Below are 17334 nucleotides of genomic sequence, written 5' to 3' on the forward strand. Positions count from 1 at the left end.
GTCATTGTTTTCTTCCTTGTTTCTCTTAGAAGTGTTTTTCATAAAGCAGTAAAAATTAATTTCATTAAATCTTGGAAGTTGAGGACATGTCTTTTGAATATTATGTATAATAAAATGAGAAATATGCATAAAGGATTTATGTATCTTGAGGTACAGTGGTCGTTTCAGGGAAGGGCAGTTTTGGTGAGCTGAACTAGGCTTTTATTAAAAAGAAGGAATGATAGACTTGGTTAAGACTTGGATAAATGGCATATTTTTTTAAGGAAGTGAATGAAATGAACCTATCACTTCAAGGAAAACAAATAGCACTTATTGCCTGTGATAAAATTCAGGCTTTCAAGTGATACTTAGAATTTTGCAAAATTTTTATTAATTACCATGTGCTAAATACTTTCCCAGTATTTAAGACTTTATTCTAATGAGATCAGTAGTGATTTCAATGAATATGATTTTTTTTTACTATTATAAAATGTGTTAACACTTGAAAGATTTGAGTAACCAAGTAAATCAGTGTTTTCTAAGTGACCAGTGCAAGATGTTACAGTGTTTTCAGTGATCAAAGATCCATTCAAAGTGAAAATAGGTTAATGGATTTTCTATAATAAATTAAGAAAAGTTCATTGATACAATTTAGATTCTACATTGCAAATTAAGTAACTATACTTGTCTAATTTTGGTGTAGTAGCTAAGAAGGATATCACAGTCATCTGAAAAAGCTTTTAAAATACTTCCTTTTCCAACAATATCTGTATGAGATTAGGTTTTCTTTGTATACTTCAGCCTAATCAACATAAGATCTTAGATTGAATGCAGAAGCTAATGTGAGAATCTAGCTTTGTATTAATGTCTTTAAAGGCAGATATTAAAGATAGAATAATTGAAAACACTTGGTATTTTTCTCAAAAACTTTTTTATTTGAAAGGTGTATTTCCCATAAAAATGTTGTATATATTAACATGTAATGGTTTTACTACTTTTTAGATGAATTAATAAGGAGAAATTAAAACTGAGCAATTGAAAAAGTAATTATGATAAATATCAATAGATTAAAACCCACAGAAAAGCTGGTCCTTAGTTTGTAAGAGCAAAGAGGTATCTTGAGATCAAATTTGAGAAGCTGCCCTAGGGGAGGCAAATCACAGTCAGCTGTCAATTTTTCCCCAAAGGCAAAGTTGTGATTTCTTTCCCAGTAGATATCAGTGCTTAGTGTCTGGTATCTGGAGACTGCAGATAGAAAAATAAAACACTATTAACAGTTATTTCTGAAGTTACAATGTCTGATTTAAAAAGTTGTTTCTTTGTTTGGTTTAGGCAATACTTATCGTCGTCACGGTTGCCTTTGTTCAGGTGAGTAGGTAGCCTATTTTTTCAGTATGAAAATGGTATTTTAGTTAATTGCTTAAAAAAACTAGGGTGTCTTATAAAATCTGTGGTTATTGGAGGATGGTAATATTGGTCAGAACAATTCATTCATTGTTTTTGAAATGACTTCAGAAACTCAACTCTCTAGGGAACTTTGTGGAACTAATTTGACTGTTTTGATTTAGAAAGTAGAATGAAGAAAATGTTTTTTTATTTGATGAAGTTAAAGGTAACTGAAGGAGATTAAGACAAAAAGCACAATAAATAAATAAAATCCAGCAACAAGTTTAAAACCTTTATTTAATTAAAAAATTGGGCTAGGTTTAAATTCCTCATTTCCTAGACATAAAGAATGTTCTGACCTGTATTAAACTTCGAATTCAGCATAGGCATTCAAACAGTAAATAAAACATACAATGAGGAACCCTCTTTTTTTTTTTAATTTTTAAAATTTATTCATGAGAGACACAGAGAGAGAGACAGACAGAGACACAGGCAGAGGGAGAAGCAGACTCCATGCAGGGAGCCCCATGTGGGACTCGATCCCCGGGTCTCCAGGATCACACCCTGGACTGAAGGCAGGTGCTAAACCGCTGAGCCACTCAGGCTGCCCCTGAGGAACCCCTTTTAAAAATGAAATGTGTATAATGTTGAGATAATGTCAGGATTTTTATTGCAAGTATAGGCATATATGAAAACATAGGCTTAGTTTTATGTTTATATAATGTTTGATAACTTCATATTTTAGAATAGTGTTGGCAGGTCTCATTTTATTAACAATTTTAAAGCATAGTTAATAAGAATAGAAGGAATGGGGCATCTGGCTGGCTAAGTTGGTGGAGCATGTGATTCTGGATCTCGGGGTTGGGAGTTTGAGCCCCACATTGAGTGTAGAGATGACTCAAAACATCTTAGAAAAGTTTATTCTAGTTAGGGGAATAATGTAATGTATGACATTCAAGTTCATGTTGTTTTTAATCTTAAGACTATATTTTAAGTGATTGTGGTTATTTTTACATCTGTGGTTATTATTTCTGTCATTATCCAGGCTTTCTGTGGCAATCTCTAATTTAGTAAGTTATTAGTTTTACAGTAACCCACTGTAAAAAAGGCAGTTGTAATCACATTATCTACAGTAAGTTTGTGAGCTCCATCAATAGACTTCAGGGATTCTGTTTCCAGGGAATCTTCTTTCTTAGAACAGACAAAAGTTGCCCTGGGGTAGGTGGAACTAGTTAGTCCAGCAGAGATCCTTCCAGGCTGGTCATATTCAAGGCTGCTCTTCATTCAGACATGTGGGTTGTACCATCCACTCAACCAGTAACTGGGAACCCTCTTGCATCTTTAATAATGCTTAAGAAATATGGAGTGACTTTCTTCAGAGGGATTCCTACAGCATTATCACTACAGATATGAGGACCTTTGCTCATTCTGTTGGTACATAGAGAGCCCCTACCCCCCCCCCCCCCAAAAAAAACGCACAAAATTGCGATTTTTAACATAGTGTGGAATTTTCCATAAAGATTGCATGTTAAACACTGTGAATGCAATGGCAGAAACCATCTGCTAAATATCTCTACGAGGGGTTCATTTGATGGAAAACCCCAGAAGGAATCAGAACATTTATGAAAAGCCCAGTTTCAGATTGTTATGTCTGGTTTCTTATATATATATATGAGCCTTTTACCCAAATGTGCCTTGAAACCAACAAAATATTCTATAAACTGCAATTAAAAACCCTCTGTAAAAGGATCCTGTGCTGCTGCTTCAACTTATAGTGTTTTGTCAGAAAACTACCAAAACTCTGAAATTATCAATGCCGTATTTTATTTAGTATTTGTGTTTTTAATCTCGGTTTTAGGAGGAGAACACTTGTTTATTTTTATATTTATGTGTACCCTTTTTTCCCTGTCTCTTTCAAATCTCCGTTTCTTACCCCATTGTATACCCTCACAGCCAAGAATATAGCTAATTGTTTTATATAGTCATACATTGATATCACCTTACAATAAACTGTAGATATAACTTTAAGTGTTCATGAGAGATGGCTGCCAGGTTTTTAATGTTATGTTAAATGGTCATTTTGATACAGAAGTTATCTCTGTAGTTGTAGGGAGGAAAGCCTTAAGACATTTGAAGAGGGAGGTAATACTAGGATCTAGAATTGGTGAGTGTTTTCTAACCTTCAATGGAATTTTTTGGTAAAACTTCCAAATTCTTTAATACTCTTGTATGGTTGGGGGAGAGGTGTCTTAGAATTTTCATATTATAGATTTACCTTACTTTCACATTTGTGCCTCTTGCCTAAGTCAATACTGATTTAATTCTAAGTTATTCTTATACAGCTTTGAATTTGCTATTTGAAAAAGTTTGTGATGGATGTGAAACTTTGAATAGTACTAGCGCTGCAGTCATTTCAAAACACTCCTCAGCTTTTACTCCCACTACTCACCCTTCTCCCTTTTAAAACTTAGATTAAGGGATGCCTGGGTGGCTCAGCAGTTGAGCATCTGCCTTTGGGCAGACTCCGGACGGATCCCAGAGTTCCATGATCGAGTCTAACATCGGGCTTCTTGCATGGAGCCTGCTTCTCTTTCTGTGTCTCTGCTTCTCTTTCTATCTCATGAATAAATAAAATCTTTAAAAAAAGTTAAAAAAATAAAACTTAGATTAAAAGATTGGTGCGTTTAGTGCAGACATGAGACAAAAATAGCAGTAATGTGTGAAGCAAGACTGCCCATGGAAACATGGATTAGATAGTATGGTGAAGTTAAAGATGTTTCTGACTTTCAGCTTTGATTATATGCATAGAGAAAGACTGGAGCATCTCAGACTTAGGGCTCCTGAGAATGTCCCCTTCCGGATAATTTAGGGTGATGGGAAAGGTGTCTGTCAAAGTAGTGCCAGCCACAACTGACTCTTATTTAACATGTTCCAAGTAAACTTACCCCACAAACCTTTGTGGTTAGCCTGTGCTTAATCCTCAAAGCAGATGTTGCTTGTAGTTAATTGTCTTTGACTTCTTTGGTCATGAAACACTGAAAGTAAAATTATCTTAATCATGAGGCTCAATAAATTTAACTTTAAATGACTGAAGATTATATATTCTTTGGACACTCTAATGAGTGTTCTTCATTTTCTTATAAATAAACTGACCTTAGGTTTCACATTGAATATTAACATATATAATTGGGAATATTTAATTGTCAGAATTGTTTGGTCACTATAATTTAGCGTTATTTTTAATAAGGGATAACGTTTTATGTGTTAGAAATATAAGTGCAACTAAAGGAAAAGATAAAAACTGGGGGAAGTTTTTTTTAAAATGAGATTAAAGAAATAAAAATAAAAATGAGATTAATATTTAAGTCTAACATGGAATATGTACATAGGAACATACATATTTGCATTTTTTATAAATGTTTTCTCTTAATATTATATTCTTTTTTTAAAAATAGGAATATCGTTCAGAAAAATCTCTTGAAGAACTGAGTAAACTTATGCCACCAGAATGCCATTGGTATGATCCTTGTTTCTGATATGAATTTCTACTTTTTTAAAAATTGAAGTATAATTAGCATACAGTGTTATATTCATTTCAAGTGTATAATAAATGATTCAGCAGTTTTATATATTACTCAGTACTCATCACTGTAAGTGTACTCTTAATTGCTTTTATCTCTTTCACCCATACCCCTTCCCATCTTCTGGCAGCCACCAGCTTGTTCTCAGTTTTTAAGAGTCTGTTTTTTCATTTGTCACTTTTTTCATTGTTCATTTGTTTTGCTTCTTAAATTTCATATGTGAGTGAAATTATATGGTATTTGTCTTCTTCTGTCTTAATTTCACTTAGCATTATACCCTCTAGATCCATCTATGTTATTGCAAATGGTGAAATCTCATTCTTTTTTATGGCTGAGTATATTCCTCTGTGTGTGTGTGTACACCACATCTCTTTTATCTAGTTATCTATGGATGCACATTTGGGTTGCTTCCATATCTTCTCCTATTGCAAATAATGCTGCAGTAAACATAGGGGTGCATATATCTTTTTGAATTAGTGGTTTCATTTTCTTTAGGTAAATACCTAGTAGTGGAATTACTGGATTATATGATATTTTTACCAGTTACTGGATCATACTCTATTTTTAATTTTTTGAGAAATGTCCATACTGTTTTTGCACATTGGCTCCCCCAGTTTGTATTCCCACCATCAGTGTATGAAGATTCCTTCCTCTCCACATCCTCACCAACACTTGTTTCTAGTATTTTTGATTGTAAAAATTCTGATGGTTGTAAAGTGATCTTATTGTGGTTTTGATTTGCATTCCCTGGTGATTAGTGATGTTGAGCATGTTTTCATGTCTGTTGGCCATCTGTGCATCTTCTTTGGAAAACTGTCTATTCATGTCCTCTGCCTATCTTTAATCAGATTATTATTTTATTTTTATTTATTTATTTATTTTAGTGTCGAGTTGTAGGAATTCTTTATAAATTTTGGATATTAACCCCTTATTGGGTATATTATTTGCAAATATCTTCTCCATTAAGTAGGTTGCTATTTTTTTTAATGGTTTCCTTTGCTGTATACAAGCTTTTTATTTTTGTTTAGCCCTAATAGTTAATTTTTGCTTTTGTTTCCCTTGCCTGAAGAAGGAAGAATGTTTCTGTGGTGATGTCAAAGAAATTACAACCTGTGTTTTCTTCTAGTTGTTTTATAGTTTTGGGTCTTATATTTTGGTCCTTAATCCATTTTGAGTTATTTTTCTGTGGTGTAAGAAAGTGGTCCAGTTATTCTTTTGCATGTAGCTTTCCAGTTTTCCCAACACCGTATATTGAAGAGACTGTCTTTTCCCCATTGTATATTCTTGCCTCTTTTGTTGTAGGTTAATTGACCATTTAAGTGTGGATTTATTTCTGGGCTCTCTATTCTGTTCTGTTGATCTCTGTGTCTGTCTTCCCATTTGTTCATATTCAATTTCTTTCATCAGTGCTTTAAAGTTTTTAGAGTATAAATCTTTCACCTGTGGATAAATATATTCCTGGGTATTTTATTCTTTTTGGTACAATTGTAAATGGGATTGTTTTTTTTTAATTTCTCTTTCTCCTTCATTATTATTGCATAGAAACGCAGCAGATTTCTGTATATTAATTTTGTATCCAGTGTCTTTACTGAAATCACTGTTGGTTCCAGCAGTTTTTAGGTGGAATCTGTAGGGTTTTTCTTTTCTTTTTCTTTTTTTTTTTTTTTTTTAAGGTTTTATTTATTTACTCATGAGGGACAGAGAGAGAGGGAGAGAGGCAGAGACACAGGCAGAGGGAGAAACAGGTTCCATGCAGGAAGCCTGATGTGGGACTTGATCCCGGGTCTCCAGAATCAGGCCCTGGTCTGAAGGCAGTGCTAAACCGCTGAGCCACTGGGGCTGCCTGGGTTTTTCTATATATAGTAACATGTCACCTGTGAATAGTGACAGTTTTATTTCCTCCTTAGCAATTGGACGCCTTTTATTTATTTATTTATTTTTTCTTGTCTGATTGCTGTGGCAAGGCTTCTAAATACTGTGTTGAATAAAAGTGGTGAAAAGTGGACATCCTTGCCTTGTTCTTGATATTAGAGGAAAAGTCTGTTTTTCACCATTGAGTATGATGTTAGTTGTGGGTTTCTCATAGAAGACTTTTATCATGTTGATGTATGTTCCCTCTAAACTTAATTGTTGCGTTTTTGTCATGAATGGATGTTGTACTTTGTTAAATGCTTTTTCTGCATCTGTTGAGATGATCATACAGTTTTTATCCTTTCTTTTGTAAATGTGATGCATCATGCTGATTAATTTGGAAATATTGAATCACCCTTGCATTCCTGGAATAAATGCCATTTGATTGTGGTGAATGATGTTTTTAATATGTTGTTGAATTTTGTTTGCTTATATTCTGTTGAGGATTTTTACATTTGTGCTCATCAGAGATATTGGGTTGTAGTTTTTGTTTTTTGTAGTGTGTTAATCTGGTTTTGATGTCAGGGTAATGCTGGCATCATGTAATGAATTTTGAAACTTTCCAATGTCTTCTACTTTTTGGAATTGTTTGAGAAGAATAAGTATTAACTCTTCTTTAAATGTTTGGTAAAATTCACCTGTGAATCCATCTTGTCTTGGACTTTTATTGGGAATTTTTTGACTACTGATTCAATTGCATTGCTAGGAGTTGGTCTTTTTAATTTTCCTTCTTCCTGATTCAGTCTTGGAAGGTTATATATTTTTAGGAATTTATCTATTTATTCAAAGTTGTCCAATTTGTTGACATATAATTTGTTGTAATAATCTTTTATAATCCTTTGTGTTTCTGTGATATCAGTAGTTATTTTTCCTACATCCTTTCTGATTTTATTTATTTGCATCCTCTCCTTGAGGAGTCTGGCTAAAGGTTTGTCAATTTTGTTGATCTTCTCAAAGAACTGGCTCCTGGCTTTATTGATCTATTGTTTTTTTAGTCTCTATTTTATTTCTGTTTTAATCTTTATTATTTTCTTTTTTCTACTGGCTTTGACTTTATTCTCTGTTTTCCAGCTCTAAGTATAAGGTTTACTTGAGATTTTTCTTGTTTCTTGAAGTAGGCCTGTATTGCTGTAAACTTCCCTCTTAGAACGATTTTTTTCTGTGTCCCAAAGATTTTGGACCGTTGATTTTCTTTCTTCTTCTTCTTGTTTTTTTTTCTTTTTGTTTGTTTGTTTGTTTTTTAGAAAAATCAGCAAGGAAACAGTGCTTTGAATGACAAATTAATTGAAATTTACCTAACATAATATTCAGAGCAGTCTATCCAAAAACCATGGATTACATATTCTTTTCAGGTGCACATGGAACATTCTTCAGAATAGATCACATATTAGGCCACAAAACAAGTCTCAAGAAATTCATAAAGATTGAAATTAGATTGTGCATCTTTTCTGACTGCAGTGGTATGAAACTGGAAATCCATCACAAGAAAAATTTGGAAAGAGCACACATACAATAGAATTCAAAGAGCAAATAAAAAAATACATGGAGATAAATGAAAATGGATTTGCAGTCTTAAAAATAGAAATTGAGTGTGAATAGTACCAGTAGTAACAAATGGTGATACCAGATCTGTCCAAACATATGGTAGAAATCATTAGGCTGACGTGAAAAATTCATGTTCTGTTCAATGTAGGAAGTTGTAATATTAAAACTTTAAAGTACTGATTTTGCGATTCTTGAGACACGGATTTATTTAACAGGTTTTTTTTGCGTGCGTGCGTGCGTGTGTGTGTGTGTGTGTGTGTGTGTGACTGTGTTAAGCACTGTTGGGGTTATAGTGATGCACAATCAAACAGACCCAGATGAAGAAGAAGAGTGCTACAACTTAACTGGTCATTTTTTCCAATGCCCTTTTTGTCATCTGAACATCTTAATTACCAAGAATAGGAAAATAATTATTTGCTTAGTTTCTTATATTTGACTTAGCTTCTTTGAAGTGATTATAATACTACAACATATTTTTCCTCAGGCAAGCCCACTAGAAATAATTTTTAAAAATAAGTGATGTGTCTTACTTTTTCAGCCATAGTTGTTTCTGTTTCATGTTACAGTGTACGTGAAGGAAAATTGGAACATACACTAGCTCGAGACTTGGTTCCAGGTGATACAGTTTACCTTTCTGTTGGAGACAGAGTTCCTGCTGATTTACGCTTATTTGAGGTAAGTTTGGTGTGTCAATCTCTTTGGGCTGCTTTAACAATGTACCATAGCTTGGGTCGCTTATAAACAACAGAAGAGTATTTTGCGTAGTTCTGGAGGCTGGGGAATCCAAGATCAACGGTCCAGCCCAGTTGCGTTCTAGTGAGGGCCCTCTTTTCGGGTTCATAGCTGTGCCTTCTCTCTGTCCTCACATGGTGGAAGGGGCTGGGGAGCCCTCTTTGAGGTCTCTTACAAGAACACTAATCCTGTTTGTGAGAGCTCTATCCTCTTTACCTAAGCACATCTGAAAAGTCGTACCTGCTAATACCTCATGTTTGAGACTTCGGATTTCAATATATAAAGTTGAGTGGGGGACGCAAATATTGAGACCATCGCATTTGGTGATCTTTTTGTGAGAAATGAGAATACTTGGATGTAGACTAAAGAATAGATGTTAGTAATTTTAAGAATGCATAGCTGATTTGGACTCTTTGTTTAAAAAGTGCCATGTAGTAAACGTGTTTTGTTTTCTTAAAATATATTTATCTTTACCACAGAGTCTTTTGAGGTATACATTAGTGAATCAGCCTATCTTTATGGAAATGTGTGTTAGGTCTTGCGGAAGACACAAAGATGATGTAATGAGTTCTTGTGATCAGGGAGCACACTATTTGTGTATGTAAATCACTCACAATAAAATAAGATACAGTCTGGTAAGTGACTAAGAGAAGTACAAAGAATGGAGTGTAAAAACTTAGAGAAAGGGGCAATTACCTCTGATTTCAGTGAAAATCAGAAAATGCTTCAGACAACAACATGGCTTTGATAGTGAGAATAGAAAGGTAGTACTGGACAGAGATGCGGAAGACCACGAAGCAGCAGTATTCAGATCCCTGTGAATGTCCCAGTGTATAGCACTGGGGTAGATAGAATATGTTAAGGGTAGAAAATATATGATGGAATCAGATTCAAGGAGGCCTTGGATACAAAGCTCTACTTCAGATTTTACTGGTTAGGAATTTGCTTTAAAGGTCAGATGCAGCTGGCAAATGATCTTGCCCTTAATCTGGTCACGGTGTATAGAATAGATTGACAGGCTAGAAAATGGAGTTAGGCATCTAGTTTAGCATGCCAGTCGCATCTACTTTTGGAATTAACAGGCTATTCATTAACACCTATAGAGCTGTCAGTCTTTGAGAACATTCAGATTTTGGGACATAGAAAGTATTCAGAGGTTATAGAAAGCTTCAAGAACCTTTCTGAACTGTAATAACAGACTTCATTTAATCCTGAAGCAATGGCCTTTTTTCCAAATATTTAAAATTTCTTCTTAGGAAGATACCCGATTGCTTTAATTGGTGAGTGGAAATAATTGATAATATAACAAGTGTTGGGAATATTGTTTATTTTGCTTTATCACTTTCTGCCTTTATCTTTTTATGTTACATCTGTTTTTACTCATTTCTTCTCCCTTCCTTCTATTCCTAATACTTGGTTTATGACAAGACCTTGGATTATCATTCTTTAGACTTTTGGTTGGCCTGTCACTTGATATAAATTATCTTCCCTTTCCTCAGAGGGCCCTAATTTGAATTCTTGGAGTTTATGTCATCATTTATTCTGGAGTGCTTCTCTTTCAGTTTAGAAGCAGACCTCCTCATTGGGGTAGTAAGTAGATGGTGTTTCCCTTTATTTGAACATTTTGAGCAGTATAATGACATAGAAACTTTAAAACAGGGATGCCTGGGTGGCTCAGTGGTTGAGTGTCTACCTTTTGCTTGGTGTGATCTGAGGGTCCTGGGATTGAGTCCTGCATCGGGCTCCCTGTGGGAAGCCTGCTTCTTCCTCTGCCTATGTCTCTGCCTCTCTGTCTCTCTCATGAATAAATAATTAAAATCTTAAAAAAAAAAAACTTTAAAACACCATTTGACTTGGTAAAGTATTTTAGAGTTTTCATTTAAATAAGGGTTAATCTAAGAATTATTTCAAAGTTCATGTGCAACTGAGAAAAAGGTAGAGTTCTGGACTAGTATATATCTTCTCCACTTAGCAAATATACTTTAAAGACTTACTGTGAGTTCAGTAAGGGAATTTTTGACCTTTTAAAGCTTGATGTGTAAAAATTGAAAGCATGTACTTTGTGGAGTGATGGGTTGTTATTGTTTTCCTCCTGCCATTAATTTTTTATACACTTTCATTAGCATGTGTTTTATTTATTTTTTTTTTAATTAATTTTTATTGGTGTTCAATTTACCAACATACAGAAAAACACCCAGTGCTCATCCCGTCAAGTGTCCGCCTCAGTGCCCGTCACCCATTCCCCTCCAACACCCACCCTCCTCCCCTTCCACCACCCCTAGTTCGTTTCCCCGAGTTAGGAGTCTTTATGTTCTGTCTCCCTTCCTGACATTTCCCAACATTTCTTTTCCCTTCCTTTATATTCCCTTTCACTATTATTCATATTCCCCAAATGAATGAGAACATACACTGTCCTTCTCCGATTGACTTATTTCACTCAGCATAATACCCTCCAGTTCCATCCACGTTGAAGCAAATGGTGGGTATTTGTCGTTTCTAATTGCTGAGTAATATTCCAAGCATGTGTTTTATTTGACAGTGCTAAAGTTAGGTTGATTTTCTTCTAGTTAATCCATGTTTACATATATAGTTGAACATCTTTGGTTCCCTCTATCACTTCTTGTTCTGTTCATTTTACCTATCACCTTGGTACCTCAAGCAGGCTTTTACAACAACTTTTGTAGTAGATTAAGATAACTTTTCTAAAAGATTTGAACCTTTGTGCTGCTTCTAGATTTAAACATACTAACTTATGACATAATAAGGCTATTAAGGTAAATTTCTCTTCTGGACACAGAGGCTACTAGCTTCTGGAATTAGGTTGGCTTATTGGAGTTTTATTTGCTGAATTTGGCTATGGTGATCTTTGGATGATTTTAAGGCTAGCTGGTCATTTGATGTTCTTGTATGAAATAAGCTCTTCATTAAGATTTAAAGGAAGCCAAAAACTCACATGCCTTTGAGATATTACTGATTTCTCAAAACAAAGTGTGTGGATTTCACTTTCGAAAAAGGAAGTGTTTGGACTTCCACTGTATCGTTCTCTTCTTGTGGGTGGTGTGGTCTATCAAGGTTGCACTCTAGCATAGTCATGCTGCCACTCTAGGGTTCCTGTCATAAATTTTGAAGGTTCAGATTTTGACTATAAAATTTGCCTGGGCATTCAGTTGCATCTTGTCTGCAAGTTCAGTAATATGGCTGCTATGCAACTTTTATTTAGTATTATCTCTTAGTAGGCTGTGTCTTAAGTTAGGTCTGGCTGCTGTGATTAGATACCATAAACTGGGTCGATTGAGAGAGTGATTGCTCTCTCTTCTTCTACTTCTTATAAAGCCACTAATCCCATTACAAGGGCCTCACCCACAGAGTTCATCTGACCCTGATTACCTCCCAAGATAATTATCATCCACATTGGAGAGTAAAGCTTCAACATGAATTTTACTGGGACAAAATTCAGTCTGTAGCAGGCGGACACTGTCCTTTGTAAATCCTTTTCAAGGAAGATTAATTTTGATGACTTTAGGAATTCTGCATTTTGTTCTCTTGCCTGACTCATTTTCCATAGCCAGGGAATGAACCAGTATGTGTCGGTGACAGTAACCTTGCCAGCTTAGGAGCCTTAGAGTCAGTGGTGGAGCTGGGACAGTAAAATTTAGAGGAATTGAGCTATGGGTATGTTTTCCAGTTTTTTCCCTTATTTTAATTTTTAATAGTATCTGAGAATAGACACCACTTGACCATTAATTGGTGATTGTTAATGGATTGGTCAGACTATGACTTTAGGTGAAGGAGTCTTATACACCGTACCTACATAATAGTACATTTTGCCTTTTTGGAAATGTAGCGTATTTTACTTATTGTTGCAGCTAAAGTCTGTATCAATGTTTGTACCAAGAAGTCTTTGTAAGAGAAAACAGTAAGAGTGAAGGGAAAAGAGGGTTTCATTTTTTTGTTGAAAATATTTTACCTCTCTTAGGTTTAACTTTCTAAGCCTGAAATGTTGCCTGAAAATCTAAGATTTTCTTTTATTTGAAGTTCTGAATGATTAATTCCATTGACACTTTCTTTTGTGGCTCCCTTGCTTGTGGTTAGCCTATATCATTCTTTGAAGTTATCCTCAAGATCTAGACATGATACAGCTGCCTTCTTTTTTTTTTTTTTTTTTTTTTAGTTTTTGATATGATTTTCTAAAAGTATCAAATTTTCTAATGAGAACTACCAGTTATATGCCTGATGGCCAAGAATTAGCAATTTTTATGATCCTAGATTATTAATTGGACCATTTAAACCTGAGCCAAAAGATATCTCCACTAGGAGTCAAAGCCCACTGGGGCCATGCTCAGAAATCCAAACTTAAAATAAACCAATTGGCATTATATAGTGAAGCTTTTAACCTCACGAATCCATGTATTTTGTTATAGGATAATATTTCAACTAAGTTTTTGGTGTCTTCAGGGCTGTTTCTTCCTATTCCTTAGTTCCCAAGTGAAAACCAAAGATAATGAGCACAGATCTATTTTGGCTACCTACCAATGGAAGGAGTCAAAGAGTCTTCTTGACAGAAACCTTACTTAGCCTTTATGTCCCTTTCTGTAAAGCATACAGTTTTGTGCACACTTTTGGTAAGAACCACTAACAAGCACTGTTCTCTGTGTTGGCTAATTTCATTAGATAGGAGCTATCTTTCTGTGTCAGAGCATTGTGACTTATTGAGTTACAAATGTATTTTCCATTTACTCAGTGAAAAGCTTGATATTCTGGTGAAACTCAGATTCTAATTTCATTTGCAGTGCTTTTTGAAAAAAATCCTTTCAAACATTTGCTGGAATGTAAGCACATGTAATGATAGGTTAAATTTACTTAATTTGGTAATGGAGCTAACTTAGGCAAAATGTAATGCCTCTCTTTGGAAATTGGTGTGTGTCATGAGGTCATTTTAGGCGCTTTGTTTCAGTATTGTGTATAGAACACTGTATGAGGCTTCAGAGCTAGGATATGAAAAAAGACACTTTCTACTGGGAGACACCAACTTGTAAACAACTGTGATTCAAGGAATAAAATATGTCTTATGAATTGACCATGTGAGCTTAGATAATCCACTTAACTGTTTATAGGTCTCTGTTTTTTCATTGTGACAGAGAGTTGCCCCAGGGCATTATATCCTAACTTTTAAGGTACATAGGAATCATCTTGGTTCTGGCCTATCTGCCACATATAAAAAGATTAAAAAAAACAAAGCACAACTTCATTGAGATATAACTCACATTCAAAACAATTTACACGTTTAAAATCCATTATTCAGTGGCTTTCTATATAGTCTGAGTTGTGCGACCATCACCATTCACTATATTCTCTACCCTGCCCCAGAGCCTTATATCCACTAAATTGCTTGTTGTGTCTGTATACATGTGCCTATTCTGGACATTTCATTATAAGTGGAATTAAATAATATGTAGCCTTTTGTTTCTGGCTTCTTTCAGTTAACAGTGTTTTCAGGGTTCATCCATGTGTAGCATGTATCAGTATTTCATTGCTTTTTATTGCCAAATGATATTCCATTATATGTATATACCACACAAATGTAAATTTATATTACATTTATATTTAAATTTATATTTAAAGTGATTATTTATAGAGGACTTTCTTATGCAATTTTGCTATTTGTTTTCTATATGTGCTATATTTGTTATGTTCCTCACTTTCTCCAGTCTCTCCTTTTTTTGTTTGATATTTTTAAAAAATATACTTTGATTACTTACTGAATTTTTTTTCTGTATACGTTTTACATATTTCCTTAGTGGTAATGATGTGGATTACAGTTAATGTCCTAAATTTAAAACAGTGTTTTGAATTGATACCAACTTTAATAGCATGCAAAAACTTAGCTCCTATACAGCTTACTTTTCTTCCACCTTTATGTTGTCACAAATTACATTTTTATGCATTCTGTGCCCATTAACCATACATTTGTAATAAGTATTTTATATAAATCAGATAGGAAAAATGGAGGAATTACAAAGTCAGAATACAATAATGTTGGCATTTATATTTCCTTGTATAGTAACCTTTACTGGAGTTGTTATTTCTTCATTTGACTTTGAGTTACTTTCTACTTTCTTTTTGTTTTAGCTTGAAGGATTCTCCTTTAGCCTTTCTTCTGGGCATGTCTGCTAGCAATGAATTTTTTTAGCTTTTGTTTAAGTGGGAATGTCTTAAGTTTTCTTCATTTTTGAAAGATAGTTTTGCTGGGTGTAGACTTCTTTTTGATCTTTTATTTATTTTTTTTTTTCCTTTCATCACTTTAGATAGGTCTGCTGGTCCTGGCCTCCATGGTTTCTAATAAGAAATGGCTGCTAATCTTATTGAGGAGTACATGATGAGTTGCTTCACCTTTGTTGTTTTAAAGATTGTGTCTTTGTCTTTCAAGAGTTTAATTATGTCCATAAGTCTAGATGGCTTTGAGTGTTTTCTATTTGGAGTTTATTGAGCTTCTTTGATATATAGAATCATGTCTTACTGAAATTTGGGAAATTTTCATTCGTTATCTCTTCAAATATTCTTTCTGCCCATTTCTTTGTTTTCCCCTCTGAGACTCATATTATACTTATGTTGGTATGCTTGAACAGGTACCTTAAGCTCTGTTCATTTTTCTTTATTTTTTTTCTCTTTATCCTTTAGACTGGTTAATTTCAATTGTCCTATCTTTTTGTTTGCTCATAGTTTTTCCTCCTTGTTCAGATCTGCTGTTGAACCCTCTCCAGGGAACTTACCATTTCACTTGTACTTTGAGCATCAGGATTTCTGTTTGTTTCCTTTTTATATTTTCTTTCTCTTAATTGATAGTCTTTTTAAAAAAATTGTTTTCCAGGGGATCCCTGGGTGGCGCAGTGGTTTGGCGCCTGCCTTTGGCCCAGGGCACGATCCTGGAGACCCGGGATCGAATCCCACGTCGGGCTCCCGGTGCATGGAGCCTGCTTCTCTCTCTGCCCCCCTCTCTCTCTCTCTCTCTCTCTCTGTGACTATCATGAATAAATTTTAAAAAAAAATTAAAAAAAATTGTTTTCCTGATTTCCTTTAGTTTTCTGTTCATGGTATTCTTTACTTTATTGAGCATATTTAAGACAGTTGATTTAAAGTCTTTTTAGTAAGTTCAGTGTCTGGCCTTGACGATTTCTGTCAGTTCATATTTTGTGAATAGGTCATAGTTTTTGTATTTTTGATTTTTTTCTTGAAAACTTTGTATTTTGAATGTTATACTGTCGTAATGCTGTACATTAGATTCTACCTTTCCTCAAGGTTTGTTTTCGATTGTTAAGAGTTGCAGTGCTTGAATTTTAGTGATTTTTCTTTAAAAAAATTACTTTTTTTTTTTTCCCCAAAGACTGTATTCTTTTTGTGTGTGGTCACTGATGTTTCTGTCCATTATCTCAGCAGTCAGCCTTATCTTTCTCAATCCAAAGAGGAAAATCAATTATTATTTTCCTGGTCTTTGTAGCTTATCTTTGAGTTGGGGCATCTTTTTTCTTCTTTTTTTTTTTTTTAATATTTTATTATTCATGAGAGACAGAGAAATAGAGCGAGGCAGAGACACAGGCAGAGGGAGAAGCAGGCTCCATGCAGGAAGCCTGATGTGGGACTTGATCCCAGGACTGCAGGATCATGCCCTGTGCCAAAGGCAGGCACTAAACTCCTGAGCCACCCAGGGATCCCCGTGTTGGGGCACCTCTTGATCATTGAGCCTTGTCTGTCTACAATGCTGCCTTCACCTTCACTTGCTTATGCCAAATCCACAGATCTATCAGGGTGCAAGTCCAAGATCTTCTCAGGTCTTTCTGAGCACACAGCTGTTTATAGGCATGTATTTTTCACTCTGTCTTCCCTGGTATATGTGGCAGCCCTTCCAAGCCTTTATTCTCTCACAAAACCTCCTCAGCTTCTTTCTCCCAGTCTTTTGGTTGTGTTTGCTGCTTGCCTTATTCCTAGTCACTTCCCTGCTAGTATATGTCCTTAATCTTTTGGCAGACACCCAGAAAGTCACTGTAGCTGCGCTGGAGTGAGGTTGTGAAATAAATATTAGCTTCTGCACCAGTCCCCCAAGGAACTGCCAGACAGGTTAAACACATAAGTACAGTATTTTAAGAACGAAGTCTTTTTTTAAGCCCCCAACTGCCAGTAAGCTGCAACAGAAAGAAAAGCTTCT

General features: G+C 34.9%; 1 protein-coding gene across 9 annotated transcripts in view; it reads left to right on the plus strand.

The window, feature by feature from the left end:
* Positions 1-17334, plus strand: part of ATP2C1 (ATPase secretory pathway Ca2+ transporting 1) — a 164730-nt gene that overhangs the window by 79731 nt on the left and 67665 nt on the right. For all 9 annotated transcript variants that reach the window (XM_026015515.2, XM_026015516.2, XM_026015517.2 and 6 more), the window contains 3 exons: positions 1312-1347; positions 4821-4882; positions 8969-9077. In XM_026015515.2, the coding sequence (XP_025871300.1) occupies positions 1312-1347; positions 4821-4882; positions 8969-9077 (207 nt within the window). The remainder of the gene's footprint in view (positions 1-1311; positions 1348-4820; positions 4883-8968; positions 9078-17334) is intronic.

The sequence above is a fragment of the Vulpes vulpes genome, chromosome 11 (genome assembly GCF_048418805.1).
Source record: "Vulpes vulpes isolate BD-2025 chromosome 11, VulVul3, whole genome shotgun sequence".
In the NCBI taxonomy this organism is placed as follows: Eukaryota; Metazoa; Chordata; class Mammalia; order Carnivora; family Canidae; genus Vulpes; species Vulpes vulpes.